Source organism: Dermacentor albipictus, chromosome 4 (genome assembly GCF_038994185.2).
Source record: "Dermacentor albipictus isolate Rhodes 1998 colony chromosome 4, USDA_Dalb.pri_finalv2, whole genome shotgun sequence".
NCBI lineage: Eukaryota > Metazoa > Arthropoda > Arachnida > Ixodida > Ixodidae > Dermacentor > Dermacentor albipictus.
In genome coordinates, this window is record NC_091824.1 from 125,302,154 (window position 1) to 125,327,774 (window position 25,621).

The 25,621-nt window shown below is 46.2% G+C and overlaps 1 protein-coding gene across 1 annotated transcript; it reads right to left on the minus strand.

Annotated features, from left to right (window-relative positions):
- Positions 1 to 83: 83 nt before the first annotated feature.
- On the minus strand, positions 84 to 24,264 carry LOC135899538 (streptococcal hemagglutinin-like). The gene is made up of 5 exons (XM_065428817.1): positions 24,118 to 24,264; positions 23,164 to 23,250; positions 21,404 to 21,548; positions 11,435 to 11,531; positions 84 to 11,202 (listed from the first exon to the last, which is right to left on the minus strand). Exons 2-5 carry the CDS (start codon positions 23,196 to 23,198, stop codon positions 6,065 to 6,067), a joined length of 5,415 nt encoding a protein of 1,804 aa, XP_065284889.1. The 5' UTR covers positions 23,199 to 23,250; positions 24,118 to 24,264; the 3' UTR covers positions 84 to 6,064.
- Positions 24,265 to 25,621: the final 1,357 nt, after the last annotated feature.

Genomic DNA, 25,621 nt, shown 5'->3' on the forward strand with positions numbered 1-25,621 from the left:
GCACATACTGCCAGTGTAAATGTGTAATGACATTGAACAGTCCTCAAGACATGTCTGCATAAAACAAAAACAGAGCCAACATGACTGCATGAGCTTTTTATTTTGAGTATCTTTTGGCCAGATTACAAATGGATTTTGTTGTGCTTGTAAAATATATAGGCCCTCACTGCACATACATTCATTCATTTTATGATGGCTAGAATGTCTGTACATTTTAATGAAGTAAGTACATGGGTAGAAAGAGGTCCTATTCAGACGTTATCATACACAATAGCAGAATAAAACACAAAGTTTATTGCGAAGCACTCGTTTTTGTCAAATTATCACTTCCCAAACATAGTGTCCCATGCAAAAATACACCAAAAGAATCACATGGGGCCATAACGTAATCTACAAAAGTGCCTAGGCCTCTTTCTTCACCACGCACAAGAGCTTGAGCATATGATACACTAACAGCTTCTTGACAACAAACAGTTCACATGAAGCATGTTGCTCAACATATGTACAGCACCACCACCTTATATAAACACTTTTACACCAAGCTTATTTACATGCAAAGTCGAGCAAAGCGACTGCAATCGATGAAAAAACAACACAGTACACCAAGTGAGTTGAACTTCTAAAATACAGTGACCGGTCTGTACACTGACTGTTGTGCACATCATGAAATATCAACTGCAATAACCTACACTAATAGTGCAAAACATTATTCCGTGTACAACTACGTACATCCATCCTGCATAACAAGCTTACATTAGAAAACTTGCATGGAAGGGGTATTACAGTCAAGTGCAATGGCAAGAGGGTGACGTTGGATGGGCCTTTATACATAAAAACACGGCTGATTTAACTGCCTGACAATGCCGCAAATGAGAGGACCGACAAATATCTACAATGCGAATGCAAATGACATGTGAAGTGCGATTGGCGGCAGAGGTGTGCTGACTAGACGTACAGGCCTTTACATGCAACAATAGAAGTTGACATGTGTTTGCTTTTGCAGCGTCTTGAACCTCAACCTGAGGCTCTATAGTAAAAGAACCATGTGGGTTTTTGATAACCAGTAAAAAGTTGGAGGGAGGACCATTTGCAGTCATCACAAAGACAAGCACCTTCTTTCACCAACAACTTTCACATCACAGACAAACAGCTGTTCGTGTCCATGCCGGAGGCACTACAATAACTTCAGACAACAGATGTGTATGCGATACATTTCACCCCAGCATTATGGCTGCTAGGACTACAACAATGCTTCCAGAGGGATAGTACTTGTTCCGAGTTGACACATGACGTTCGTTTCAGGTGCTTTTAGTGAATCAGATGAATAAACAACATAAGGGGAAACAAAACTTCACCAGATTCCACAAGTGAATTGTACTGGGCTAATTGAATGCATTATAGAAGTTGACAATGTTCGGGATATGTGGACCAGAAAGAATGCCATTGCTGCAAATGCCATCGGAACAAATTGTAGTGCAATGCAGCACAGCTTGCAGCGGCACTGTCAGCTAGAGCTTGTTTTTTCAAGCCTTACGATATGAACAAAGCGTGTTTCAGAATCACCGGCATACTGAAAGCCCACTGGAGGGTAAAGGCGTCTTCCACACACCTTTAATGGTCTCTGCTCTTCGAGAGGCCAGTGCACCCAAAGTCTGAATTTCCTGAGCTAATCACATCCTAATCGTCTGCTATTATACCAGCTTCGTTTTTCTTTTATTGGGACTAATTCTGTTGGCCTAGTAGACCACTGGTTATCAAACCATTATAGGAACTACCCAACTTTATTCTTTGTACCAGTTGTGAAAGGCCTTACAGAGTGCATTTAAAAGTGCAACTTTCACTATAGTTTAAAATCTTATAATGGAGTATAAATAAATCTGTTATATCCGATTTTTGTTGCAAGCGTAAATTCACTACAGGCCGACAATGGCAATAAACATTTGATTAGCTATCATATCAGTGTTCGTTATATCAAGGTTTGACTGTACCGAATTCGTAGCTGGTCATTAAAGGCCATCTACAACAAAATTTTGCTTTGGCTGAATTGGTTACAAATTAGCAGTATATACCATTGAAGCAACCCTGGCAAAGCTGCACCTCTCGTAACTGTCCAGCTTTCATACCGATAGCCTTTAAGTAGCACCTATTCATATGATGTATGTACCTGGTGGTTAGTGGATATGACGCAAATCCTAGCACATAGCCTACGACATTTCTTATTGTACTGCTGGTCTCGGAGGTCACACAGAAGAGGCGCAGTGGTTCTCAATGTCATGGGTCATGCACCACTTCTGGCAAACGGTAATGGTGGTGTTTCATTGCAGTTGGCCTTTAAGGACGGTGCGGGCACAAATGTACATTTTGGAGCCCGAATGAAGCTACTGTTACAAATGCAGGCGAGGTTGGAACTCGACAACAACAACCTAGTTGCCTTTGACTTGTCTAAGTTTCAATTTATGCCTATAGTAGAATCGGAAACAAATAATATGCAATAATGTTTTTGTGCGGCCTTGAGTGCACTCTGCAGTTTGTGATGGTGAGGTGAAATACTTTCAATCCGAGGATAATATGAGGCGAAAATTATGCATTCTACTTCAAGCTTTTTGCACTGCCCAAAGCATATATTTCTTCCTATGGTTTACAATTCATATGGCTTAATTTTCTGTACTTGAGATGCACCCGTTTGTCAACTTCCAGATTAGCCACTGCAGGTGGCCAGACTTTTTTAGCATAGATCTGTAAATGGCACAGTTTAAGCAGCTCTGGTGGACACTTGAAGATTATAATAATATCTTCTGCTCATGCTACTAACAATAGAAGGCTTTTATGCAATATAATGCATGACATGTTATCGTGACAGTCGGATTGCAGAGAAGAATAGCATAATTACTGTGACTGATGCAGAAATATTGGCATTTCAGAATGCTGGAAAGTCAAGTCACAAACTTGCAGAGGTACAGTTTGCATATAAACTACTAGAAAGCACCCGAGAAAAATTAAAAAAAAAATAAGGAGGAGAAAAACTTCCGGAGAACTTGCTCCTTCTCAGCATTTCCACGTGCTCTGACAAGCTTGACAACACAAGCATTATGGTATGAATAAATGCCTTTCACTAATCCACTTTTGCCGTTTCAGTGGATTTTCAACTAGGTCTAGCAGATATTAACTTCAATTAGAGATGCAAACCTGCCTTCAGTGATGCTACATATTTAATGGAATTGCAAAAACACTTGAGATATTTGATCAGATCTTGGACATTGCTTAGCTTAACCCTTCTCTAAAAAAAAAGTGTCGCCACTAATCTGCAGTTCTTATTTTTGATAATGCAAATATTGCAACAAAATACCAGTTCCTAGAACTTTTTAGCCAAATTTAATTTCGTGAAACATGGAGCACTTGTTTTTTAAATGTTCTCAATAAGCATTTTACTATCTGTGCATGCAGGTCCCATAGCATAGGATATTTATGTGCCTTAGATGTGCATTTATTTCTAGCACTTGCGATTCCGCAATGATGGTACTATACAATTCGTACTTGTGCTACGCAAGACTGGATCAGTGCTATTCAGTCAACCTCTATGGAACACAGCCATAGTTGTAGTGGGAAATTTTGTTGAATTCCACAAGTTCCTGAATGGTCCTGGTAGATAGCATGTGATCAGTAAGCATTTATGAACAAAATTGTGCAAGAAACAACCGTTATGGGTGAAAAGCACCGGCATGCGAGGTTAGGTTAGGTTAATATCTGAATATGAAGTTAATATCTGCTAGGCCTAACCTAACCTATGGAGCCATGGCTTTAGGTATATCATTATTGTCAACATGACCTGCTAATGCTGCAGATACCATTTTGTTTTTTATAATGGTGTAGTGAGTGACAAATCCAAGATCACCGGGACGCCGTTTGCAATAACAAAAACAAGGTGCAATTGCATCGAAACAATGTACATTCCTCTCATGACTGCCACAACACACTTCTGGTTGGAGTTTACCTGTTCTGACTGGCAGCTGCAGAGTTTTCACAGCGTTTCAACAAGACTGTGAGCATGAATGGGACTAGCCCAGCTCTGTTTATATTACAGCATAATAGATGGCAAAGTGGCAGATTTCATTCTTTTCATTCTCTGATAAATGATTCCGCTCTCCACTAAACACTCTTTCTTGGTGCTTGCCAGCAACATTTCTAAGTATGAAAGGACGTGTGTAAATGATGAATTCACCATTGTGCGATGCCTTTCTTTTCCTTTGCTTGTCACGAAGGCTCCAGTTAAGTGCACATAATGTGCATGAACGAAGCTGCCGAACCATGTTGCATTGTTAAATTGTAGGAAACAATACATTATGTTCTATGGAATTAAGATATGAAATGAAAAGAAGTCTGTTATACTGAGATTCAATTAAATAAATTTAACTTCTTGTAGAAATTTTTCCAAGTGGTTTTGCAAAAATTTTCACCAGGCACAAGCAAACTTTGAATGCTCTTCTAAGCAGAATTTTCACAACAAAAGAAATAATGCCAGCTCAGCCAGCTACTGTGACACGCTGTGACAGATGTTACACCGTGGGAAAGGTGGAAATCTCCTTCAATGTGATTGATTGAGAGAGAAGACACATATGGTGAGAAACAATTAAATAATGTAAAAGAAAACAGAAGCTGATTGATGGGTAGAGCATGCAAGAAAGGTTACATATGTACATAGCAGGCACACGGCCATAATTTGCTTGCCAGTTTAGCATCTGTAATACTCATCATCACAAATCAAGATGACAGAAAAGTAACAATTAGGGCATCAAATCTAGGTTTCAGCTGACATTTTTTTCTGTTTTACTGTACAAGCAATCATAGGGAAAAGAAACTTCACCGGCATATTTGTGGACAACTCTTTCTGACTATGAAGGGAAAGTAACAGAACCAAAGTGAACGTCTGCATCACTGCGGAGAATAGTCCAGCAATGTGAGCGGTGTTTTCCAATGTGAAAAACAAGAATAGTTACTCTTTTATATATGATAAGCTATCTAAAGAGAAGTGTAACATCTGCCGACATAACATTTTAGTTTGCTCTTTTGAGTCATGCCATGTGATCGTCAGAAAGGTTCTGCACATCTCTCAAAAAGAAAATCTACAACTGCATCATGTGGCAACTGCTTGTTGTGTGCTGGCCTGCCGTTCAGCTTGCTGAATTTACTTATGACAAACTTCAGCGAAGAGCAAGTGTTGGAACAGATAAAGCTAATTTCTTGCAATGTTTATGCTGACTTCACTACAACTCCTTTTTTGAAGGTCACCAAGCTACATGAAATCAGTTAAGCTGAAAGTGGCGCCATACCCAGCCAAACTATTTGTTTCAGTAATACAGGTTCACAAGATTCACCCTCATGCCTTGACTTTCATAGCCAGAAAAAAATTGAGTATACCTTAGTGTAACTTTAAGAACACCATTACATAAACCAAAACACACCGGGTATAAACACACTGGTACAGCAGACCCACAGTCAAATCTACAATGATTAAAAACACAATGAAAACTGCACAATGGGCATGAATTGCTTCAACATAACTGCCTCATATTTTTGCAAAAACACAGTGAGCAGAGCCAACTCAGGTTCATGTTGCGGTCGTTTGAGCAATAGGCAAACAGCGTTCTGTGATCAAGAATGTGACATCAGGGACACAAGTTGCCAATCAGCATCACACACACACACACCCTCACTTTGCCATTTGTACCTTAGAGGTTAGGAGCTGTGCTTTAGAATCAGAACACCAAGTAAGTCAAAATCAGGTGCTGTTTTTTTTTTTTAACAAGTGGCTAAAAAGCCCAGGTGAGCGGTAGCACACTACAACACAGACAAGCACAAGGAATAAATATTACGGAAAATGCATAACAACAAAAACTTCACCAGAAAGATGAGAACTATGAAGTGTAAGTACAGGAGCACCAACATATGCGCATTTCAATGCAGTTGCCCATGAGCAGTAGGCTGCAGAAAAGCCACCTGGGAAGTGGTGCATTTTTTGAGAGACCACCTTCCCAAACTTGCCTGTTTGTAGGGTGTCAGAGAAGGTCTAATGTTCGTGCATAGGAAAGGTGAGTGGAGGGATAACATTAGAGAAGGAAGGCGCATGGTGGCCAGAGTGCACAAAGTTGTTGTGAGGTGGCGCTGGCGGTGGTGGAGGTGGCAAAATGTGGTTGAATGAGTTGTGTAGCACGCGGCTTGAGGGATAAAAGTGCGTGGATGGAGGCGGTGGGGGGGGTGCTGCACTAGCCCTTCCCTGTTCTCCCGAGCCAATGTCAGGAAAGATGTTGCTCAGGTTAAAGTTCGGGACATGCTGCGATGGTGCAACCGCACAGTTTGAGTAGGGTGCCACTTGTGCTGCTGTTGAAATGCTGCTGCTGGTCATGGATACTACAGATGCGACTGATGATGTTGATGCACTACTGTGTTGCGCATTTCTTTGTAGGGGGCTGTGGTGGTGTGAAAAAGAAGCTGCAGAGGAGGAGTGAGGTGTTGGTACACAAGATCCGTTGAGGTTCAGGTTGATGCTGTTCTGCTGGGACTGAGGCCTGAAAAGCGGATTGTAAGTGGCGCTGCTGATGTTTGCACTTCGCTCAACATCAGTGCTGGTGTGGCTGGGCTTTGTGTGTGGTGGTTGCAGGGTCTGCTGCAGCTGGTGGTGGTGCTGCTGCTGATGTGGCCAAGGCAAAGCCGATGATGTCGACGTGGACATCGATGGAAGGGAAGGAGTGTGAGGTAGCTTTTGTGAAGGTGCTGGAGGGGGGGGCAAGGTTATCAATGCGTGGTTATGAGATTCATTTCTGAAATCTGGAAAGTATGGTATGCTGTTCACAGCAGTGTGCGATGAGGTGTTTGAGGGCTTGTTCTTTTTGGATTTTGATTTGGACTGCTGCTTTTCAGGGTCGGGGCAGCCAGTCTCTGACATTAGGTGCATGCCTTGTTTGTCCCTGCGACCGCCTTGCTTTTCACTCTCCGCGCCTGGCTGAGGAAGTGAGGTACCACATATGGTGTTGCCACTTGTGGCAAATGGGCCGGGGATCAGATTGTTAACCAGATGTGGCGCTTGCGCGCAATGTTGGGACAGATTTCCAAAGACTGGTGGTGGAGGTGGAGCCAACGGACCAGAGCACTGAGGGCCGAACTCTGACGTCAAGGGCAGGAGGGAAGCCGAGGAGGCACTTGGAAACAGGCAGCCCTGTTGCTGGGATGTAGGCACCTGCATTCCAAAGTGAGACTGTCGAGGGGAAGTTGCCTGAAGGCAGCTAGCTGGTGGTCGACTTGTTGCTGGAACTTCAGGCCGCGAGGCAGCGCAGGTACCGAAACTGGGGCTCCGGTGACCGAGGGAAAAATTTGGGTAAGGGTAATTCTGATGTTGAAACATGTTCTGGTTCGAGCTTGTCTCGGGCTGCACGTGGTGGCTGCGGGACGAGGGAGACTGTGACATGTGTGGTGTCATGGTGTGCAGAGGCGGAGTGTGTAATGGCGCCGAGGGCAGCATGGGGAAGTCATCCTTGGCTGTGTGGTATGTGTGGATGGGGTACCTACTCGGAGTTGTTGCCAAGCTACGCTGTGTGTTGGTGCTAAGCTGTACTGTGTAGCTGCTGTGCACTGTGGTGGGCTGAGGAGGCACGGTCGTTGAAACAGGCAATGCCTGCGACCGGTTGTCTGGTGCCCCCGACATAGTTGTGCTGGGCAAGTGCATCTGTTGAGATGTGTTGGCTGGAAGCTGCCTCTGATGTGAGTGCGCTGTAGTATGTGTGCTGGTCTGGGGTTGGTAAGAAGGAAGCCTGTTCACAAATCCAGGATGGTTTGAAAAGCTAGGTTCCTTGGCATTTGCTTGCAGATCTTTCTTTGGATTGCTAGCCTGTGACTGAATAAGGCTTTCTGCAGAGTAGGAGATTTGAGGGCGTGACGACTGCTGACAGGATGACCTCTGAGTTGTAGGCACCTGGGCACACGAGGGAGGCGTGAGTCGGTAAGAAGATGGTAAGAAGTTCTGAGTCCCAATCAACGCCTCGGCAGAATAACATGACAATGCAGTGTTACTGCTATTCGGTGTGTTGCTTTGGGGAGTTAGTGTCCTGGTACACGGTGTGTACTGATCAGGTCGCGGAAACGGAAAGGAAGGGGTTGTCATGTACGGGTTTATGGACATTGGAAACTGTGCTGATGGACTCTTACTTGGTGTCGAGCAACGTCCAGAGTCACGGATCATACGACATGGTGAAGGGGGCGGCTTGCTGCTGTTGTCCAGCAGGGGCAAAGATTCGGGCTCCTTGGGTGCAGCAAAGCCTTGAGCTGTGCTAAAGCCAGGCAATGAAATGTGGTGCACTTGAGCAGGTGTGCTCGCTGCAGATGCTGTTGAAAACTGCAATCCTCTGCTGTGCATTGGGAGTGTACGCGGTGCGTTTGAAACAAAACTGTGGCACGATGCCTCCATGTGCAACTTCGCAGGAGGTGCGCTATGAAGTTGTGGAGATCGAGAGGCATGGTGGCAGTCTTGCTTGCTGCTACTGCTGCTGGTGTTCCCAATGGTGTGCAACTCCTCTGAATGACTTGGTGGTGTCGGGAAGCTCTCAGAAGCAACATAGGTGTACGTGCTGCTCTCTGATGACTCCTTCTTTTTGTTTGTGCTCGAGGTGACTGATACCTGTGCTGTGCTGGCTGGAAGGTGTGGTGTTGGCGGAGTGAGGACAAACTGTGATAGGCTGCTTGTGCTTTCTGCTGTCTTAGCATTGCCGTTTCCCAATTCATGTTCTAATTGATCCCCTGGTGACAGCGACGGGAAAGAAAGACCTGGATTCGAGTTGCTGTTTAGAGAACCATGCCCATCGTCTTCAGGAATACTCAGTATTAGGGGCAACTCCTGGTCTGAAGCTAGACTGTCAGTGCTGGAGACAAAGGCTTTGCTATTATCTTCACTGCCTTTGCTGCTGGGTGGAGTGAGCTGGCAAAGTATGGAAGCAGCACAGTCGGGGATCTTAGAGGAGCCCTGAGGTGTGCTGTGGCCATTACTACTGGCGCTGACCGACACATAACTTTCGGTGAAGGTTGTCGAACTGACACTCGGAGATATATCGATGTTTTCCTCCATCACTATAGAGTGTAAACTGAGACTAGGAAGTTCGTTTCGGTCATTATCAGATGCCTGTATGTCATCTTGCCCATCCTTTGCCGATGCTGACTGTGCACCATTTTCAGCTGACACTTGGCTAGTAGTAGACGTTGTCTCCGCATCGATTTCAGTTGGCCTTCCATTCTCAAAAATGTCTTTAATCTTGGACGCTTCTTCAACAGTGCTGTTGGCTGGAACGGCATCACTGCTACAGACTGCTTCTGCAAGCACAGAATCCCTCGAACAGTGACTTTGGGTGAGGGTGACAGAGGTACTGGGAGGAGAAGATGCTGTAATTGTGGTTGAGGCTCGTGCACTTGTGTTAGTCGCTACAGTGGCAGCAATCGAAACTGCAGGAGGAGCGGTAGACTGGTCACTTGAGCTTGCTGACACCGGACTCTTGTTTTTCGACTGTGCTGCCTGGTTGACTGCTGTTTCCACATTGCCACCACACGAAAAGATAGACTCTGTTGCTTGGGCAAGAATGTCTGCAGCAAGGGGTGAAATCTCTTTGTTGCTTGTGCTGCTCACTCCCTCCGTGCTCTGGGCTGAGGTGGTGGCCGTGGTTGACGAACAGGTGGAAGCATGCGAGGCAGTCTCCTCATCTGACCGCGGTGCATCTGCACGTGCCCTCTTAGCTGGTATCTCTGAGGAGGGCTTTGATGCTGACACTTTCTTACCCCCACCACTCTTACGCGTGCACGAAGGCTTAGCCTGACTAGAATCTGGGGCCTGAGGAGTCGGCTTGGGCCTGATGGAGCAGAGTGGTTGTTTGGATGCTGCGTGGGAACATACTGGCTTTGTCCTCGAACTGTCTGGCACGGCAATGCACTTTGATGAAGATGGTGACGAATGCTGAGGGCAGGTGTGGTGCTGCTTTCTGCAGTTTCCTCCTGGCTGGGCTGTGGCATTTCCCGCTGCAGTTCCACCAGATGAAGGTGTAGATGCCAGTGTTTTGTGCTGAACGGAAGATGCATGCTCCCTGCACATGTAGCTCTGTGCACCGTCACATTGCACCACCTTCCCGAGAGAAGTACTACAACTACTCACTGCTGCCGCTACATTAGCTGCCACTTGACTCCCGAGAGGGTGCGCCGACTGCATAGGTGCACTGACTACTTGTGGCTGTGACACGACAGGAATGATCTGTCCGGATGGAAGAAGGAATGCTGACGGGACCTGTGGTGCCGGTGCTGTCTGTCCAGCAATCATCGTGGTTCCAGTTCCAAGGGAGAGGAGGGGCTGGTTCATCATCATTCCTGCACCCGAGAGGAAAGTTGCTGCATTTTGCTGGACGCCACAGAGCTTGGCAGCCTCCTTCAGCTTGGGGTCGCACTGCATCAGGCCACCAAGGGCTGCCGCCGAGTGAGCAAAGTCATCGGTGCTCTGCCCTGTTGCCAAGTGCACTTGGGGCAGCATGTCGGGCCCCGTGAAGGAGACCACCGATCCCGGTGTACGTGCTCCCATGGCATGCCCCTGTGGATTCAGGATGATGGAAGTGTTTTGGAAGGTCACCACATTCTGTAGCACAGGGACGCCCTGGTCGTTGATCATTAGGATAGGCTGTGAGACAACCCCTCCTGCCGTTCCTGTGGCCACCCCGGTAGCTGCAGCCGTCAGGGGGTGTTGTTGCTGAAACACTGTGACAGCGGATGGTTGAGCTGTGGACATGACGGGTGCTGATGGAAGTGCCTGAGTCACCAGCGTGCACCCAGGCATTGCTTCTCGTGCACAGCTTGCTGGAGGAGGTGCTGGTGGTACAGCTGGTGCCACTGCAGCCTGCGGCGCTTTAGGAACGAGAGGCTCTGCAGCAGGCCGTGATGACATGACTGTCGTGCCATGATGCTGGCAAGGTTGCTGCTGCTGAAGAACTGTCTTGACCTCGGTGCAGGCAAGTAAGGCACGTTGCTTGTCGGGAAGGTGTTTCAACGAATACTTTTTTGGCTTGTGGTCCCAAATCTCTTCGGGGCCACTCGTCAGGGGAATGCCCGCTGTGGTCAGCAGCCTCGCATAGTTGGCATTCAGTTCCTCCAGGTCCCTGATCTGCTTACGCAAACCAGCAAACACAGTGGCTGTTGAAGAGACAGAAAAAAAGAAAAGACAGTGCACATATTAGAACAATGCATAACGTGAAGTCTAAGCCTGCTCCTCACTACTACACTTATAAACAAAGCAAAGGCCGTATGACTGTTTTCTGTCTCCAATAGAAAAGTTAGTGGTTGTAGTTAATCATATAAGTAACTGAAAGGGGAACTAATGCTTCTTTTACGGCATGTAAAATAAGTGCTCAGATCAGTAGCTTACCTTCCAAGTTGGTAACCTTGTCCGTCACCAGCTTCTCATTCAAATCTTTCAAGTATGTGATGTATTCCGATGCCCGTTCAAGGATCCCATTCTTGCTCTACAGAAAGTACAAAAAGGAATGCATAATATGAATTCCTTGACAACCAAAGACACTTGCTTTAACTCTCAAGAGACACAAAAGGTGAACAGTAAATCAGCTTAGACAGAAAGATATTTTAAAGGGACACTAAAGGCAAATATTAAGTCAAACTAAAGTGATGGATTAGTCCTTGAGAATCTCTAAGGCATCAATATTATCGCAAACAGAGCCTTAATTGTATAGAGAAATTAAGGTAAAAGCAGGACATGATTAGAGACTCCCCTGGGGCATTCAAGTACTTGCCCGATGATGAAAGCACTCCTCAGTTAAATTAAATCACTAGTACTCAACCACTCGTTGCACAAAACATCTCTGTGTTGTATTACAAGACCAAATAAAATGCTACTTGTCCAGTTCTATTTCACTTTTAGAAAAAAAAAAGAACTCATTGAAATAATGCTGACAACAACGCGGGCAATCGAAAGGTTTCGTTTTTGCTTGACACGCTTTCGCGTTTCTACAGTTATCACGTAGTGCTGCGCTGGGCTTGCGACTAGTGAAACTCACACAAACTGCAAGTAGCAGAGAATGCAACTTCCATATGGTATCACGGGATGCCCGAACGGTCTACACCACTTGACCAATGAGCAGCTGCAGCGGCGAATCCGCCATTCTGTTTTGGCTCTGTATCGCAGTCTGTCGGGCGCCACTTTACTCCCCGATGGCAGCAAAGGGCGGTGATGGCGTATGCAACGTCACCACTCCCCCGCTCGGGTGGTGAGAGGTTTGAATTGTGATAAAGGAATACGGACCCTTCAGATGCAATTTTCTCGTAAGCAAAGTCTTTTCTTGGCACGAAACAAGTGTTGTGAGGTTTCTGGAATGGTATTTAAACAGCCGATGCTGACTTAGTATTTGCCTTTAGTGTCCCTTAAAAGAACATTTTTCAATTTCTTTGATAAACAAAAAAGATTTTTTAGAGAATATTGCTCGTCTACCGGGTAGCGAGACAGGCAGTCAGCGTCCTTGTGTAGTCGGCCAGATTTGTAGGTGACAGAGAACGAATATTCTTGGAGGCGTAAGGCCCAGCGACCAAGTCTCCCTGAAGGGTCTTTCAATGAGCATAACCAACAAAGCGCGTGATGGTCTGTGATAACGGAAAAGGGTCGGCCATATAAGTATGGGCGGAACTTCGCAACCGCCCAAACTAGGGCCAGACACTCACGCTCAGTGATGGAATAGTTGCGCTCCGCGGGTGAGAGGAGCCTGCTGGCGTAAGCGATAACACGGTCGTTGCCGCGCTGGCGTTGTGCCAGTACTGCGCCGATTCCGTGACCGCTGGCATCAGTACGAACTTCGGTAGGCGCAGAAGGATCGAAATGGGCCAGAACGGGAGGCGTTGTGAGAACGTCGATTAGATGCGAGAATGCAGAGGCCTCGTTATCGCCCCACTGGAAAGGGGCGTCTTTTTTCAAAAGCTCGGTTAGTGGTCGTGCTATGGCCGGAACGGTAGAGGACGCGGATGTCGTACTCCTGTAGCTTAAGGGCCCAGCGAGCAAGTCGGCCAGATGGGTCCTTAAGGGTAGACAGCCAACAAAGGGCGTGATGGTCAGTGATGACATCGAAAGGGTGACCATACAAATAAGGACGGAATTTTCCAAGGGCCCAAATAATGGCTAAACACTCTTTCTCTGTAACAGAGTAATTAGCCTCGGCCTTTGTCAGAGTTCGGCTCGCGTAGGCAACGACATATTCATCAAAGCCCGCTTTTCGTTGTGCGAGTACGGCGCCAAGTCCGATGCCGCTGGCATCGGTGTGGACCTCTGTGGGCGCTGCAGGATCGAAGTGGCGGAGGATAGGTGGCGAGGTTAGCAGGCGGCGTAATTTCGTGAAGGCGTCATCACAGGCGGGCGACCAAGCGGAAAGTTCTTTGTCGCCACTTAGAAGGGCTGTCAGGGGTGCACTTATGGAAGCGAAATTTCGAATGAAACGTCGGAAGTATGAGCATAAACCAAGAAAACTTTGAAGCTCTTTTAACTTCTTTGGTTGCGGAAAGTCGGTGACAGCGCGGAGCTTGGCTGGATCCGGAAGGACGCCGTCTCGTGATACAACATGGCCAAGAATAGGGAGCTTTCGGGCACCAAAACGACATTTTTTTAAGTTAAGTTGAAGTCCCGCGACAGTAAGGCATTTGAGAACTTGCTCGAGACGGCTGAGATGGGTTTGGAAATCAGCGGAAAAGACAACTACGTCATCCAGGTAGCATAAACATGTGTTCCATTTGAGGCCGCGTAAAATATTATCCATCATTCTCTCAAAAGTGGCGGGAGCATTGCACAGGCCGAAAGGCATTACGATGAATTCGTACAATCCGTCAGGTGTCACAAATGCTGTTTTAGGTCGATCAGATGGTGCCAAGGGGACTTGCCAGTATCCGGAACGTAAATCCAGCGAAGAAAAGAATTCAGCTCCCTGCAAACAGTCGAGGGCGTCGTCGATGCGTGGTAACGGGTAAACGTCCTTGCGCGTTATCTTGTTCAGACGTCGGTAGTCGACGCAGAATCGAATAGAGCCATCCTTTTTCTTAACGAGGACGACCGGTGATGCCCAGGGACTGTTGGAAGGCTGCACAACGCCACGCTTGAGCATGTCAGCAACCTGGTGGTCAATGACACGGCGCTCAGAGGCGGAAACTCGGTAAGGGCGCTGCCGTAAAGGTGCGTGACTGCCGGTATCTATTTGGTGAAAAACGGTCGATGTGCGGCCCAAACCGGAAGCATGGCTGTCGAAAGAAGCGCGGAACCTCTGCAGGAGAGCAATAAGCTGGCTTCGTTCTGAAGATGACGTGCCATCGTCGATGGAGCAGTGGAAAGCGTCGAGGAGTGACTGATCAACCGCAGAGTCACAAGTAAGTGCGCCAAGGCCCGCAGAAGTAGAAACGGCAGGAGTGTCAAAGATGCAAAAGGTGTCGACTGGTTGAACAAGGCCTAGGCATTCACCATGAGATAAAGCTAAAGGGCAGGCTGTGGGATTGTCGACGACCATTTTCGTGACGCCATTGCGAAGAGTAAGGAGAGCAAAGGGCAGCGGAGAACATCGGCGGCGAATGAACAGCTCAGAGGGCGTAAAGAAAACAGTGGCATCAGAAATAGCGGCGCACGACACAGGCACAAGCAGGGAAGAGCGTGGAGGGACGGAATTGTCTTCGGAAACAAACAGTTTAACACTGGAAGGGTCGTTGTCGATAGGCTCGACGTCTGGAAGTGCAGAAAGTTCGAGTTCGGCGTGACAACAGTCAATAACGGCGTTATTATTTGCAAGGAAGTCCCAGCCTAATATGATGTCATGGGAACAAGTGGGCAGCACGACGAATTCGACGGTATACAGTAGACCTTGAATGAAGACGCGAGCAGTACAGGCAGCGAGAGGCGTTATATTTTGAGCGTTCGCGGTTCGAAGGGAGAAGTCGGAGAGAGGCGTCAAAACCTTTCATAGTGTGCGGCAGAGTTCGGCGGAAATTACGGATACGGCGGCTCCTGTATCTACAAGCGCCAGGACGGCGATTCCTTCGACAGAGACTTCGATGACGTTGGCTGGAGAGGGACGAGGACTTGGGCATTGCGACGTGGACGCAGTTCGTGCCTCGGGAACTGCGGCCGTCAGTTTTCCTGCTCGGTGGACACGGGACGACGCCGCATCGGAGAAAGCGAGCGACGGCGGGGAGATGGTGAGCGGCGAGTAGAGGCGGTTGGGCGGTCAGGGGAAAAGGAAGAAGTAGGAAGGCTGGAAGGCGACGAGGAAAACGGAGCGGGGAAAGGTGGCACCCGCCGGATGTTCTGAAGAGGAGGCATGCCACGACGACAATGGCGCGCCACGTGACCAGCACCACCGCAAGCAAAACATATTGGGCGGTCATCGAAGGTGCGCCACTGGTGGGGGTAAGGTCCGAGTCGCGGTTGAGGATTCGGAAAAGGCTGTCGGTCGGGCAGCGGCATAGGAGGAAAATGCCGGCGGTCGTGAAGCGGCATAGATGGCGGCAAAAATGTCGGTGGTCGATGCATAGAGGGCGGCAGGGGCGCTTGTGGACGAGATCGGGAAACTGCTTCAGCGTAAGTGAGAGGAGCCGTGACTGGTGGCTGCTCAACGGCTGGAGGAACGGCTTGAGAGACTTGTTCTTGAATGAAGTCGCGGATCGTAGGATGCAAAGCAGGGGGTGGTTCCTGGACAGAAGATATCAACGATAGCTGGCGGGCGACCTCTGCGCGAACGAATTCCTGGATTTTGATGAAGAGAGTAGCATGGTTGTAGTCGTCGACCCCAAGGCTGGATAGAGAGTCGGCGGGTGGGGTGGGACGTCGGGTGTGAAGCCGTTGCCTGCGCAACTCGTCGTAACTCTGGCACAATTCGATGACTTCAGCGACAGAGTGAGGACTCTTCGATAATAACATTTGAAATGCGTCGTCCTGAATACCCTTCATTATATGTTTGATCTTCTCCTCCTCTGACATTGACGCATTCACCCGTTTGCAAAGGTCGACAATGTCCTCAATGTAGCTCGTGAAGTTTTCTCCGGTCTCTTGGGAACGTGTGCGCAAACGTTGTTCTGCACGAAGCTTTCTTAGTGCAGGCCGACCAAAAACTTGGGTAAAGTTGGTCTTGAAGACCAACCACGAAGTGAGGTCGGCTTCATGGTTGAGAAACCATAGTTTCGCAACGTCCGTAAGATAAAAGGCGACGTTTCTCAACTTGGTAACGTCGTCCCACTGGTTATGGGCACTCACTCGCTCATAAGACGAGATCCAATCTTCAACGTCTTTGTCATCTGTGCCGGAGAAGATAGGGGGATCTCGCTGACGCAAGGCACCGGCACAAACCAAGGTGGCCGGCGCCGTTGGAGGAGCTGGAGGAGTGCGTGCGTCGTCGGGCATGATGGGGGGTAGAATGCGACTCCGAAGTTCCAGGGTGGTCGAAACCCCGCACCTCCACCACTTGCTAAGAGATTTATTAGCAACGGGCGCGAACGGGTAGCTGTCACAAGCGTTCGGCGAAAGACAGCAACCACGAGCTCATGCCGGTAGCGATGGTGCTGTGGCGCAGGCGGCTACTCTTCTTCGTTACAGCTCGGTTAGTGGTCGTGCTATGGCCGCGAAATTTTTCACGAAACGGCGGAAGTAGGAACAAAGGCCGATGAAGCTGCGCACGTCCTTGACACACTTCGGAACAGGAAAGTATATGATGCAATGACTTCCCTGCTTAAATTTCATGGCAAAATGTGGCAATGGGGACCTCAGTGCAATATTAACGATTTAGCCGTACTACTTTGGATGCATTGTATATTACGATACCTTTAATGCAATTAGCATTCTTAGATGCTTCAGGCACTTTTTGGTATCTACATACCTACATAGCTACATGCCAACCTCCTGACCTCAAAGTTCGGGAGAAAAATTGGCTGAAGCTTAGCTCAGCTAACCCTCGATATGCAAAGCGAAAACTTGGTTTAGCCTGGTTAAGTTTTGGTTTCACTTTGTTAACCTTTGATTTAGCTGTAATTATTGTACTTAGGTATGCAATCATCATTAAGCCAGGTATGATGACTTTGCCTAGGTCAGTGGCTAGACATGACTATGATTAGGCTTGCGTAGACAAGCATAGTTTGACGGTGGGATGCCTGTTGTGCCATAGGGAAAGTGCAAGTGCTAGACATGCAAAGAGACGCCGCGAACATCCGCAGCGTCGAAGCACAAATGGACAGGGTGCAAATACGGTCGCTACATTGATCTCGACGGTGCAATGCCTGTTGCATTCCGGACTCTCCCCAGTGAAGCAGCTCGCCAGGCAATAGCTGCGGGGTGGTCAGACGCCACTTGGTGACCACGGCTCAAAGCCTCCCGCTTCCGCGCAACATTCAGAAAAGACGGCCCAGCCTTGCTCTCATCTATGGCCAAGCTTGCACTGACTAGGCGAGCACGGCGCTCCTTTTAGCCAGACACGCGGTGAGTCACGTGGTGACCCAGCTGCAGAGAGCGCATCTGCCAAGCCGGTGGAGCTCGGCACGGCGAGTCACGTGATGCATTGTGAAGGCTACGGTGCAGCTGCGGACAAATGAATGTCAAATTGCTGGCGATGGCGAAACTCGGCTCAACGTGGCTAATAAAGCTTTCGCTTTAATGACCTCTGAATAGCTCTCAATACATTTGTTGGAAGTCTTGTACTCATACTGCGACCGGAGGGGGCATGTGCATGTATGTATAATTATGTGTATTATGTGCCTTTACACACTTACTGTAATTCACCACTTAGCATGGCAGTACTATGGCTAAGCTGACCTAACCATTACACGACGCATATTCAACCTTTCACTCACACACTCCTCAATGCATGCCTCGATCTGAAGCAAACTGAAATGTGCCTACGCCACCTACAGGCAAATGGCTGGGACATAAATCTGACTTCGGCAAGCTACCTTGTGCATAGTGGCAATTAGTACGTTGTTGCTGTGCTGCATTACGGGATTCTTTTTTACTGTTTTGTAAAATTTCCTTTTCGCAGTGGCTTGGCGTAGCTTTTTGGGAGATTTACGACCGTGTCCATACGATTGGTAGGAGTGGTCAAAATTCGGGAGTCTCCAGGTTAAATTGGGAGACTTTGCAGTTATGTATCTACGTCTGGATCTAAGTGTTTTCCTTCCATGCCAACTTAGGCCAACTGGTTATGCTATGTGCCACTGGGTGTCTGTCATTGGGTGTGTGCCAGTGGGTATGTGGCAGTGTCCAATTAATTGCTTTGACGTTAACTTGGGACACTTGGAACTAGGACGCGTGCAAGTTCATTGCCCGTAAACAAAGCCCTCACTTCCTAGCACTGGATATGTGGCGATGGGTATGTGCTACTGGTTGTCTGGTTTATTTCCTTTTGTTATTTTTATTTTTTTGCTCCATTTTGTCATGCTTCTTTATTTCTACCCTGTCATTCTTTTTGTCATCCCAGATGAAAACACAGTTGTTACTGAATAGTTTGTTGTACGCTAACGACACCTTGTCTTTATTTTCGCGGTTTGGCTTTGCACCATTTCAGAGTTTCTTTCTGGTCTCTCTAACTTTTCGCAAAAAATCTTCCCCTATTGAGAGACCTGATTTCTTTAGTTTAAAGCTGTTTTTTAGTATGACACTTTTATCTCTTGTGTCTAGTAATTTAAATATCACTGGCCTCGTCTTGTTTGGTCCTCGAGATTTTTTGGCACGCAGCAATAGGGCTGGGTATGATGATGTTGTTCATAAAAAAATAAACAGGAACACTATGCATGTTTCTTCTGGCTGCACTCGCATGTAGCAGCTGCAGTGACTGCAGGAACTAAGTGAGCCAGTGCACTGTGACGCCATGATGGATTCACCACCTGGGTACTGAAACCAAAACTAGTTTGTAGGAGCCACTATTACAGTAAATTATTTAGGGTGCTTTGACACCTTTCCAGTATTTCTTCTGATTTCTTCTAGGGTTGAGAGAGTGTGGACCTTCACACAACAAGAGAGAAATATGTCACGTTAGCACTCTTTTAATAGGCCACTAAAGTGAATTTCAATTTTGGACAAGCAGGTTGCAGACCATGTTGTATAGGTAGATAAGACATGACTCTTCCGAAGCCCAGCACTCTAATTTATTTATGAGGCACAGAAAGAGGGGAGGTGGCTGGTGATTGTATTGGCACTGGTGTGAACTGCTGCAATCCACTAAACAATTACACGAATGTGGTAGAATGGTTCACACTGTCATGCTACTTCTGTTGACTGGGCACCGACATTCACACGTCTTGTTTTGTTTTCACACCCAGTATGTCTTGGTCGAAGCACATAGATTTAATAACCTCAAAAGCCCTGAAAAAGTTAGGCTATCTGCGCCGCACACTGACCACAGCCCCAAGAGATACTAAACTACTCATGTATAAATCACTAATCCGGCCTATACTCGATTATGCTTCTCCCGTCTGGAATCCACACAAACAGTGCCACATTAATCAAATTGAGGCCATCCAAAAGAAAGCGATCCGCTTCATATGTCGTAGGCACGATAGGGATTTTTCTCCGTATACCGCGCTTTCATCCCTAGGCTTAGAACCGCTCTCAGATCGCCGACGCACGGAATCACTAATGTTTTTGTATTGCGTTATTAATTAACTCTTCTTGCCGTATATCTTCGGATAACTACCTAACTCCTGCGACACCATCTAATACTAGAAGTCACCATCACCTAAACATCTCACCTTATTTCGCCCGTACGAACACATTTAAATACAGTTTATTTCCCCGTGCAATCGAGTACTGGAATTCCTTGCCTGGTGCTACTCGTTCTCTTCCTTTAAACTTATTCTTGGTGGCCATTGAATAGTTTTGGTTTGTGTTTATTTGTATTGTTCGTATTGGGCCTGTATTGTTTACTATTTTCATTTTCTCTGCCTTTCATACCCACTCCTGCAATAGCCCGCTCGGGCTGCAGTATGTACAAATAAATAAAATAAAATAAATAAATTCAGTGCAGTCGTGTTACATTTAACTTTCACTAAAAGCACACTTATGCTGTGCTTGTAACAGCTTCAAGCGATGTTTAGTGTGAGCTTACAGTCTCCTGTGGTGCACACTTGTGTTGTACAACAAAGACTAACACGGCGCCAAGTCCATGCTGCGAATTTTAAAACATGTGACAAACCCTGGCGTGGAGGGATGTGCATGGAAATCTGCATTAGTAGGTACTAGTAAAATAGCTGGTAAGCTTATGTTTCAATTACGTTTCAAAGCGAATTCGGGGCTCCGACACAGGCTTTGTTTCTGGCTGTTTTTTAACTGACATTAGATAACGACCATGCTGCCAGCTTTAGTAGGCCAATGCCGTTGCCGAAAAAAAAAAAAAAGATGTTGTAGAACTTCCTTTAACAGCATCACTGCAATATGTAGTCTGGCGTAGGATCTTTCGACAGAAAACTCCACTGCCGCTATGTCTTCACAGCACTCTGTCAGTGCTAACTGCAGGAGTATGGCATTGTCCTTGAATTTTTCAGTTACCCAAAGTGGGCAGTAATGCTTGGCAGAGTAGGGCCTCTGAGATCACTGGAGCAGCTACGTAATAGGTGGCGTCGAAACAATGGCGACCATGATGTCATTGGTCCTTTCGACTGCCCACAGTACAGCACAAGCATGGCCTTTGTGATGAGTTTCTGCGACATTGAGGAAGCCATTGCTAGGAGGTGGTGGGCAATGTGTTCGACACCCATGTGATTGCGAGATCTGAATGGTGAAAAAAATTAAGCAGCCCCATCACTTTAGTTGCGACTTTCTGTGCACCTAAAATCTGTTCCATAAACAGCATGCAACGCTGTGGAAGCTATGCAGATAGTGCTGTCATATAAACCTCACTTTACATACATTACAGTACAGATGTTCTTGATCTGCGAGGCTTTCTATGGAATACTACTTCAAATATTAGAACTGCAACAGGTGGAAATAACGTTACGCCAGATCCTGCATTGTATACCTTTGTGCTTCCACAATGCAACATACTATGTTTTGGTCACTAGTGCAACTGGTACTTCCATGTAATAACTGCGCCGTATGTTGTGACATTAAAGCATGAGACTTAATGTAACATAAAATTACATAGCGCATACATATACTTTTTCTTTCATATGTGCCACACTATATTTTTATCAAGCATACCAGCGGTGAGAGAAGTCCGACTAGCCTTCTTAGCATCGCCTGCAATGTGTGAAATAGAGCATAACTCACCTCTTGGCATGAAACAAATGTTACAGAGTGCCAACAAGGGTATTCTAACATTCTCAATTGATTGAATGCTTGTCTTTAGCATTCCTGTGAGAATGGTGAGTTTGTTAAACGCACCTGCTTCCTGGGATCCTTATCGGGCAGCAACTCCCCAAGGCGCAGGATTCCAATATTGATCTTGTCCTTCCGCCTCCTTTCCACCTCATTGTGGACCTCCTTGCGCTTGTGGCTGCTGCGGGACCCCACCTCTCCATTGCAGATGCTGCATTCGCGGAAGAATTAAGTTTAGCCACCGGAGATAGCAGAGATGACTACAGCTGAACAGCAAAAGTGGAAAAAGCACTCCCTTGTCTAAAACTAGTTGCAATGCATAGAGGGATTTCATATTGTAATGCACTGAGTACATCTGACAGCCACAAAAAGACAAACCGAAAAGGACAATAGGACAAGGGCAGTGCAGTGTCCTGTTATCCTTTTCTAGTGGGTCCTTCTGGGGTTGCATGTTGCCCTCAGCACATTACAGGATGGCCAAGCACCAACTAGCCCAATTTTCTACTACATAAAAATTTACTATGGGCCATTGGGGTCCCAGGATGCAGAGTGTGAATCACGTGAAGTGAATGTGGATGCAAAAAGGAAGGAACACAAGGAACCCTGATTACAATACAGACTATAATATAGTTAAGTTCTGAAATCAAGCAAAATATTGGCTGCAGGATGTCACAGGTGAGTCATATTTCTACATGTACTCCTACATGTACTCAACAAAAATGTCTATGCATTTAATCACTATCCTACTTGGGCATAAAGCAATGGTGATACAGTTGTCAAAACTCAAAACATGCTTCTAGAGCAAAGCTTTCTTTGCCATCTTGTAAGGTAGATGTGTTTTGCAAATGCTGCTGCAATGGCGCTGTGGAAAGAATTTTGTACTTTTGTAAAAGTTAATCCAACATAGCCAGTCACAAACACCATTTGAAAAGCATTTGACCATGCAGGCCAGAGTGAGCATACAAAATTGGGAAAACAATTCGATGGCTGCTTCAAAACAAACTCAAATACACACTACTATTTGGAAAATTTTGCGTTACTTTACCAAAACAATATTTTGAATGTACAGGTGAGTTGAATAGGAAATGTAAGCTGTACATCAATTATATTAAATTATTATTCATGGCTGCAAAAAGCCAAGAGACCATGTGACAAAGGTGCTACAATAAGCATGCCAGGGAAGAAGAATCAGAATACACTGAAAATTTTTTTTTATTATTTTTAAATCAACTGTCAGAACATACTTTCTGCACAACCTCTGTAGTCTGCTGTCATATAACCGAAAATTAGGCTAAGGAATGGCAAACGCTACATACTCGTAGCCCATAACATGTATGTCATCACCTAGCAAAAAATCAGCTGTCATTGACATTAGATACAAACAACTGACTGATGTGAAGTGATGTTGCACCATCGATTGTTACAAGAGGGCTTTATGTCAGAATTTCTCCTGGTCATTTACCAATCAACATTGAATTTTTGCATGCAATGTCTGTTTCTCTATCATGTTCAAAGAAATGTAGCCATTAAATAAGCCTGTGTACAGTTGGCAAAACATGAAATGTAGTGAAAAAGCACTCGAGCAGTTGCACTTAATTCCTAACTGATCTCTACACACAGTCCACGATGTGTGTGGGTAAATCACTAACTCCAAGCCTTGTGACTCCACTGTTTACGTGCTGATATCTTATCACAGTGGCGCAACTACCCATGCTCCACCGAGTCACACCACACAGCACAGTGGTAATTTTTAACTTTTGGTGGACTGTGCTGAAATTCAAATCACAGGAACTAAGAATGGAAATATCGAAATCAGCAGTATTTACCAGGCATCTTCGTCGCTGCTATACTGCTCTGACATAGCAAAACCAGAGCTGTGCAGGCCTCGAAAAAGCCAGTGGTGGGCGAACTTTCTGCAGAGCATACGAACAAACGAGAGAAAAAAAAAAAAGGTGAGCATTACGGCAGTTCAACATTACCGGCACCCTTCACGCAAGCAGTACCAAAGGGCGCGAGAAAGTGAGCTGCCCAGCAGGCTGACGTTATCGGCAGCTTTTGCGAAAGCGGCCCGAAGCGGAGCGGCAACTCTCTCTGAGAGCAAATGCACTGAGCTACTTCGAGCATGGAGATTGGAGATGTCTGCGTCAAATAAGAATTCGACTGATAGACAGATGTGTTATACGAGCTCTCCATGTGTTGCAAGAAGCATTTTAACATGGCTTGATTAAAAATAACAATAGTCGGAAAAAACCTGCGCGCGATTTTATTAGTGCAACAAATGCCTGCAGCGTTGTCATGAAATTCAAGACTTTTGCGCCACATTACGTGTAGTCCGTGCTGTACACAAGAGCGCGCAGCGCATGGCACAGTGCACGACAACAAGCACGCTTGCAACGATTGTAAAAAAAAAAAAAATTCAGTCACGTATGTCAAGTTTTAAAACGTTATAAAACGGTCAGTGGCGAATTATGGTTTCATAGGTTCAAGGCCACAAGATCGTGCTGCAACCGAGTTCTCATCATTCAAGAACAGGCGCGAAGCTGTCTTAAATTAGTGTCAGGGCGGATTATCGGCTGTTTAGCAAAACCGTGAGTAAAACACGAGCGGCAGGAAGCATCGCAGCAGGCGAGGGTGCGCGTGCGAAAGTACTAAAACGCGTAATTTATACGGTTTTACCGCTGGTCAGCTTTCCATGTTCGCCTGCTCCACGGCATTACTGGTCTTGTAGCATACGTTTGCAGACACAGCGACATGCCATATATAGGAAAGTCTTCACTTACCATGTCAATTATATATCCGTAATTCTGCACACACCAACAGCTGCAAAAGTCTTCGTCAAGCACGTAAAACTCACTCTAAACAAAACTCGCAGCCATTTTGAATAATACCTCTGGTACCTACGATGCGGCGCCACGGGCAATAAAATCGACAGAACCCTCCAAAACGTAAGAAGGATGTAAATAAAGGAAGATAAAAAAGAGTGCGTGATTCTTTAGTTTCAGAACAAGCCGTTTTAGCGCTAGTGTACTGCTACTTCAACGTAATGGCACAAGGTATATCTACTTAGTTCATTATCCCCATCCTTTCATACCTCTTCGCATTGATAAAATTGGCGGCATTTTTAAAAAGCATTTTTGCATTCTAGCGCGCTTTGCTTTCACACAGAACCTGCGCGCCTTCGGCAACATTAAGCGCTATTATTATACATGTGAAGTTAGCAGCACAAAGTAATAATTATTACTGGGGGCGGGTTTCCCAGCGTACCAGCAACGTAGTATATTCCTGCCGCGATTGTGGAGTGTCTTCTTTAGTAAATTTTTCGCCTTAGTGCCTCTGATAAAGAGAAAGAAAGAAAGAAAGAAAGAAAGAAAGAAAGGAAGAAAGAAAGAGAACCTCTACAGACGAGGAAGTAAACTCTTTGTGCCCATATATCACGCAATTTGCACATGAACTAACGAGTGAAATCGCAGCATGGCAGGATATAATGAAATATAATTACTAATACTTAAGAATTATGGCTTACATTATTAATAATTAATAATGGTCAATGCTGACTACAATTTTCGCCTATGGAAGACACGAATGGGAGCAGCTAGATAAAGTTCTACAATATTTGCAACATTATTCTTCTTCGGTTTACCATACAGTACAGTGCGTGTAATACAGTTCTAGCTACCATGATGACAAGCCATGAGCAACTACCAGCACTTCACATTGATAAAACGTGAATATAAAGCTCGGGTGAGGAACTCAGACGAGGAAAAGTTCTTCAATTGGCAATGAATTCCCAGATGGCCTTGGATTGCGTTGTGAACATCGCAGTGGCGCCACCTTAACCGCTAGTTGAAACATCCTACAATCTGTCAGAGATAATTTTCCTACACATAAATTAATAATAATAATAATAATAATAATAATAATAATAATAATAATAATAATAATAATAATAATAATTGGTATGAAAGGACACGTACACAAACAAAGGGAAATAAGGAAAGATCAGGCTGGCCACCGAGGGGGGCGCAAAGCCTGCCTGCTGTAGTGTTCCTGTATATGCTCCCGCAGGGAGCAGAGTTGCGCATACCTTTTCCGGCGCCGCTCGCACCGCTATTGGCCGAGCGCGAAAAATGACGTCAAATGATCCGCGCCGCGGCGAAGCCAACTTTACGGGCGCATCGCCGACTCATGCGAACTCGTCGTTTCCGTCAGTGCCATCGCCATTGCAATCAGCGGACCGTCGATCGTGCGTTGAGAGGAGCAGCTGCGGGTTTTAGGTACGGTATT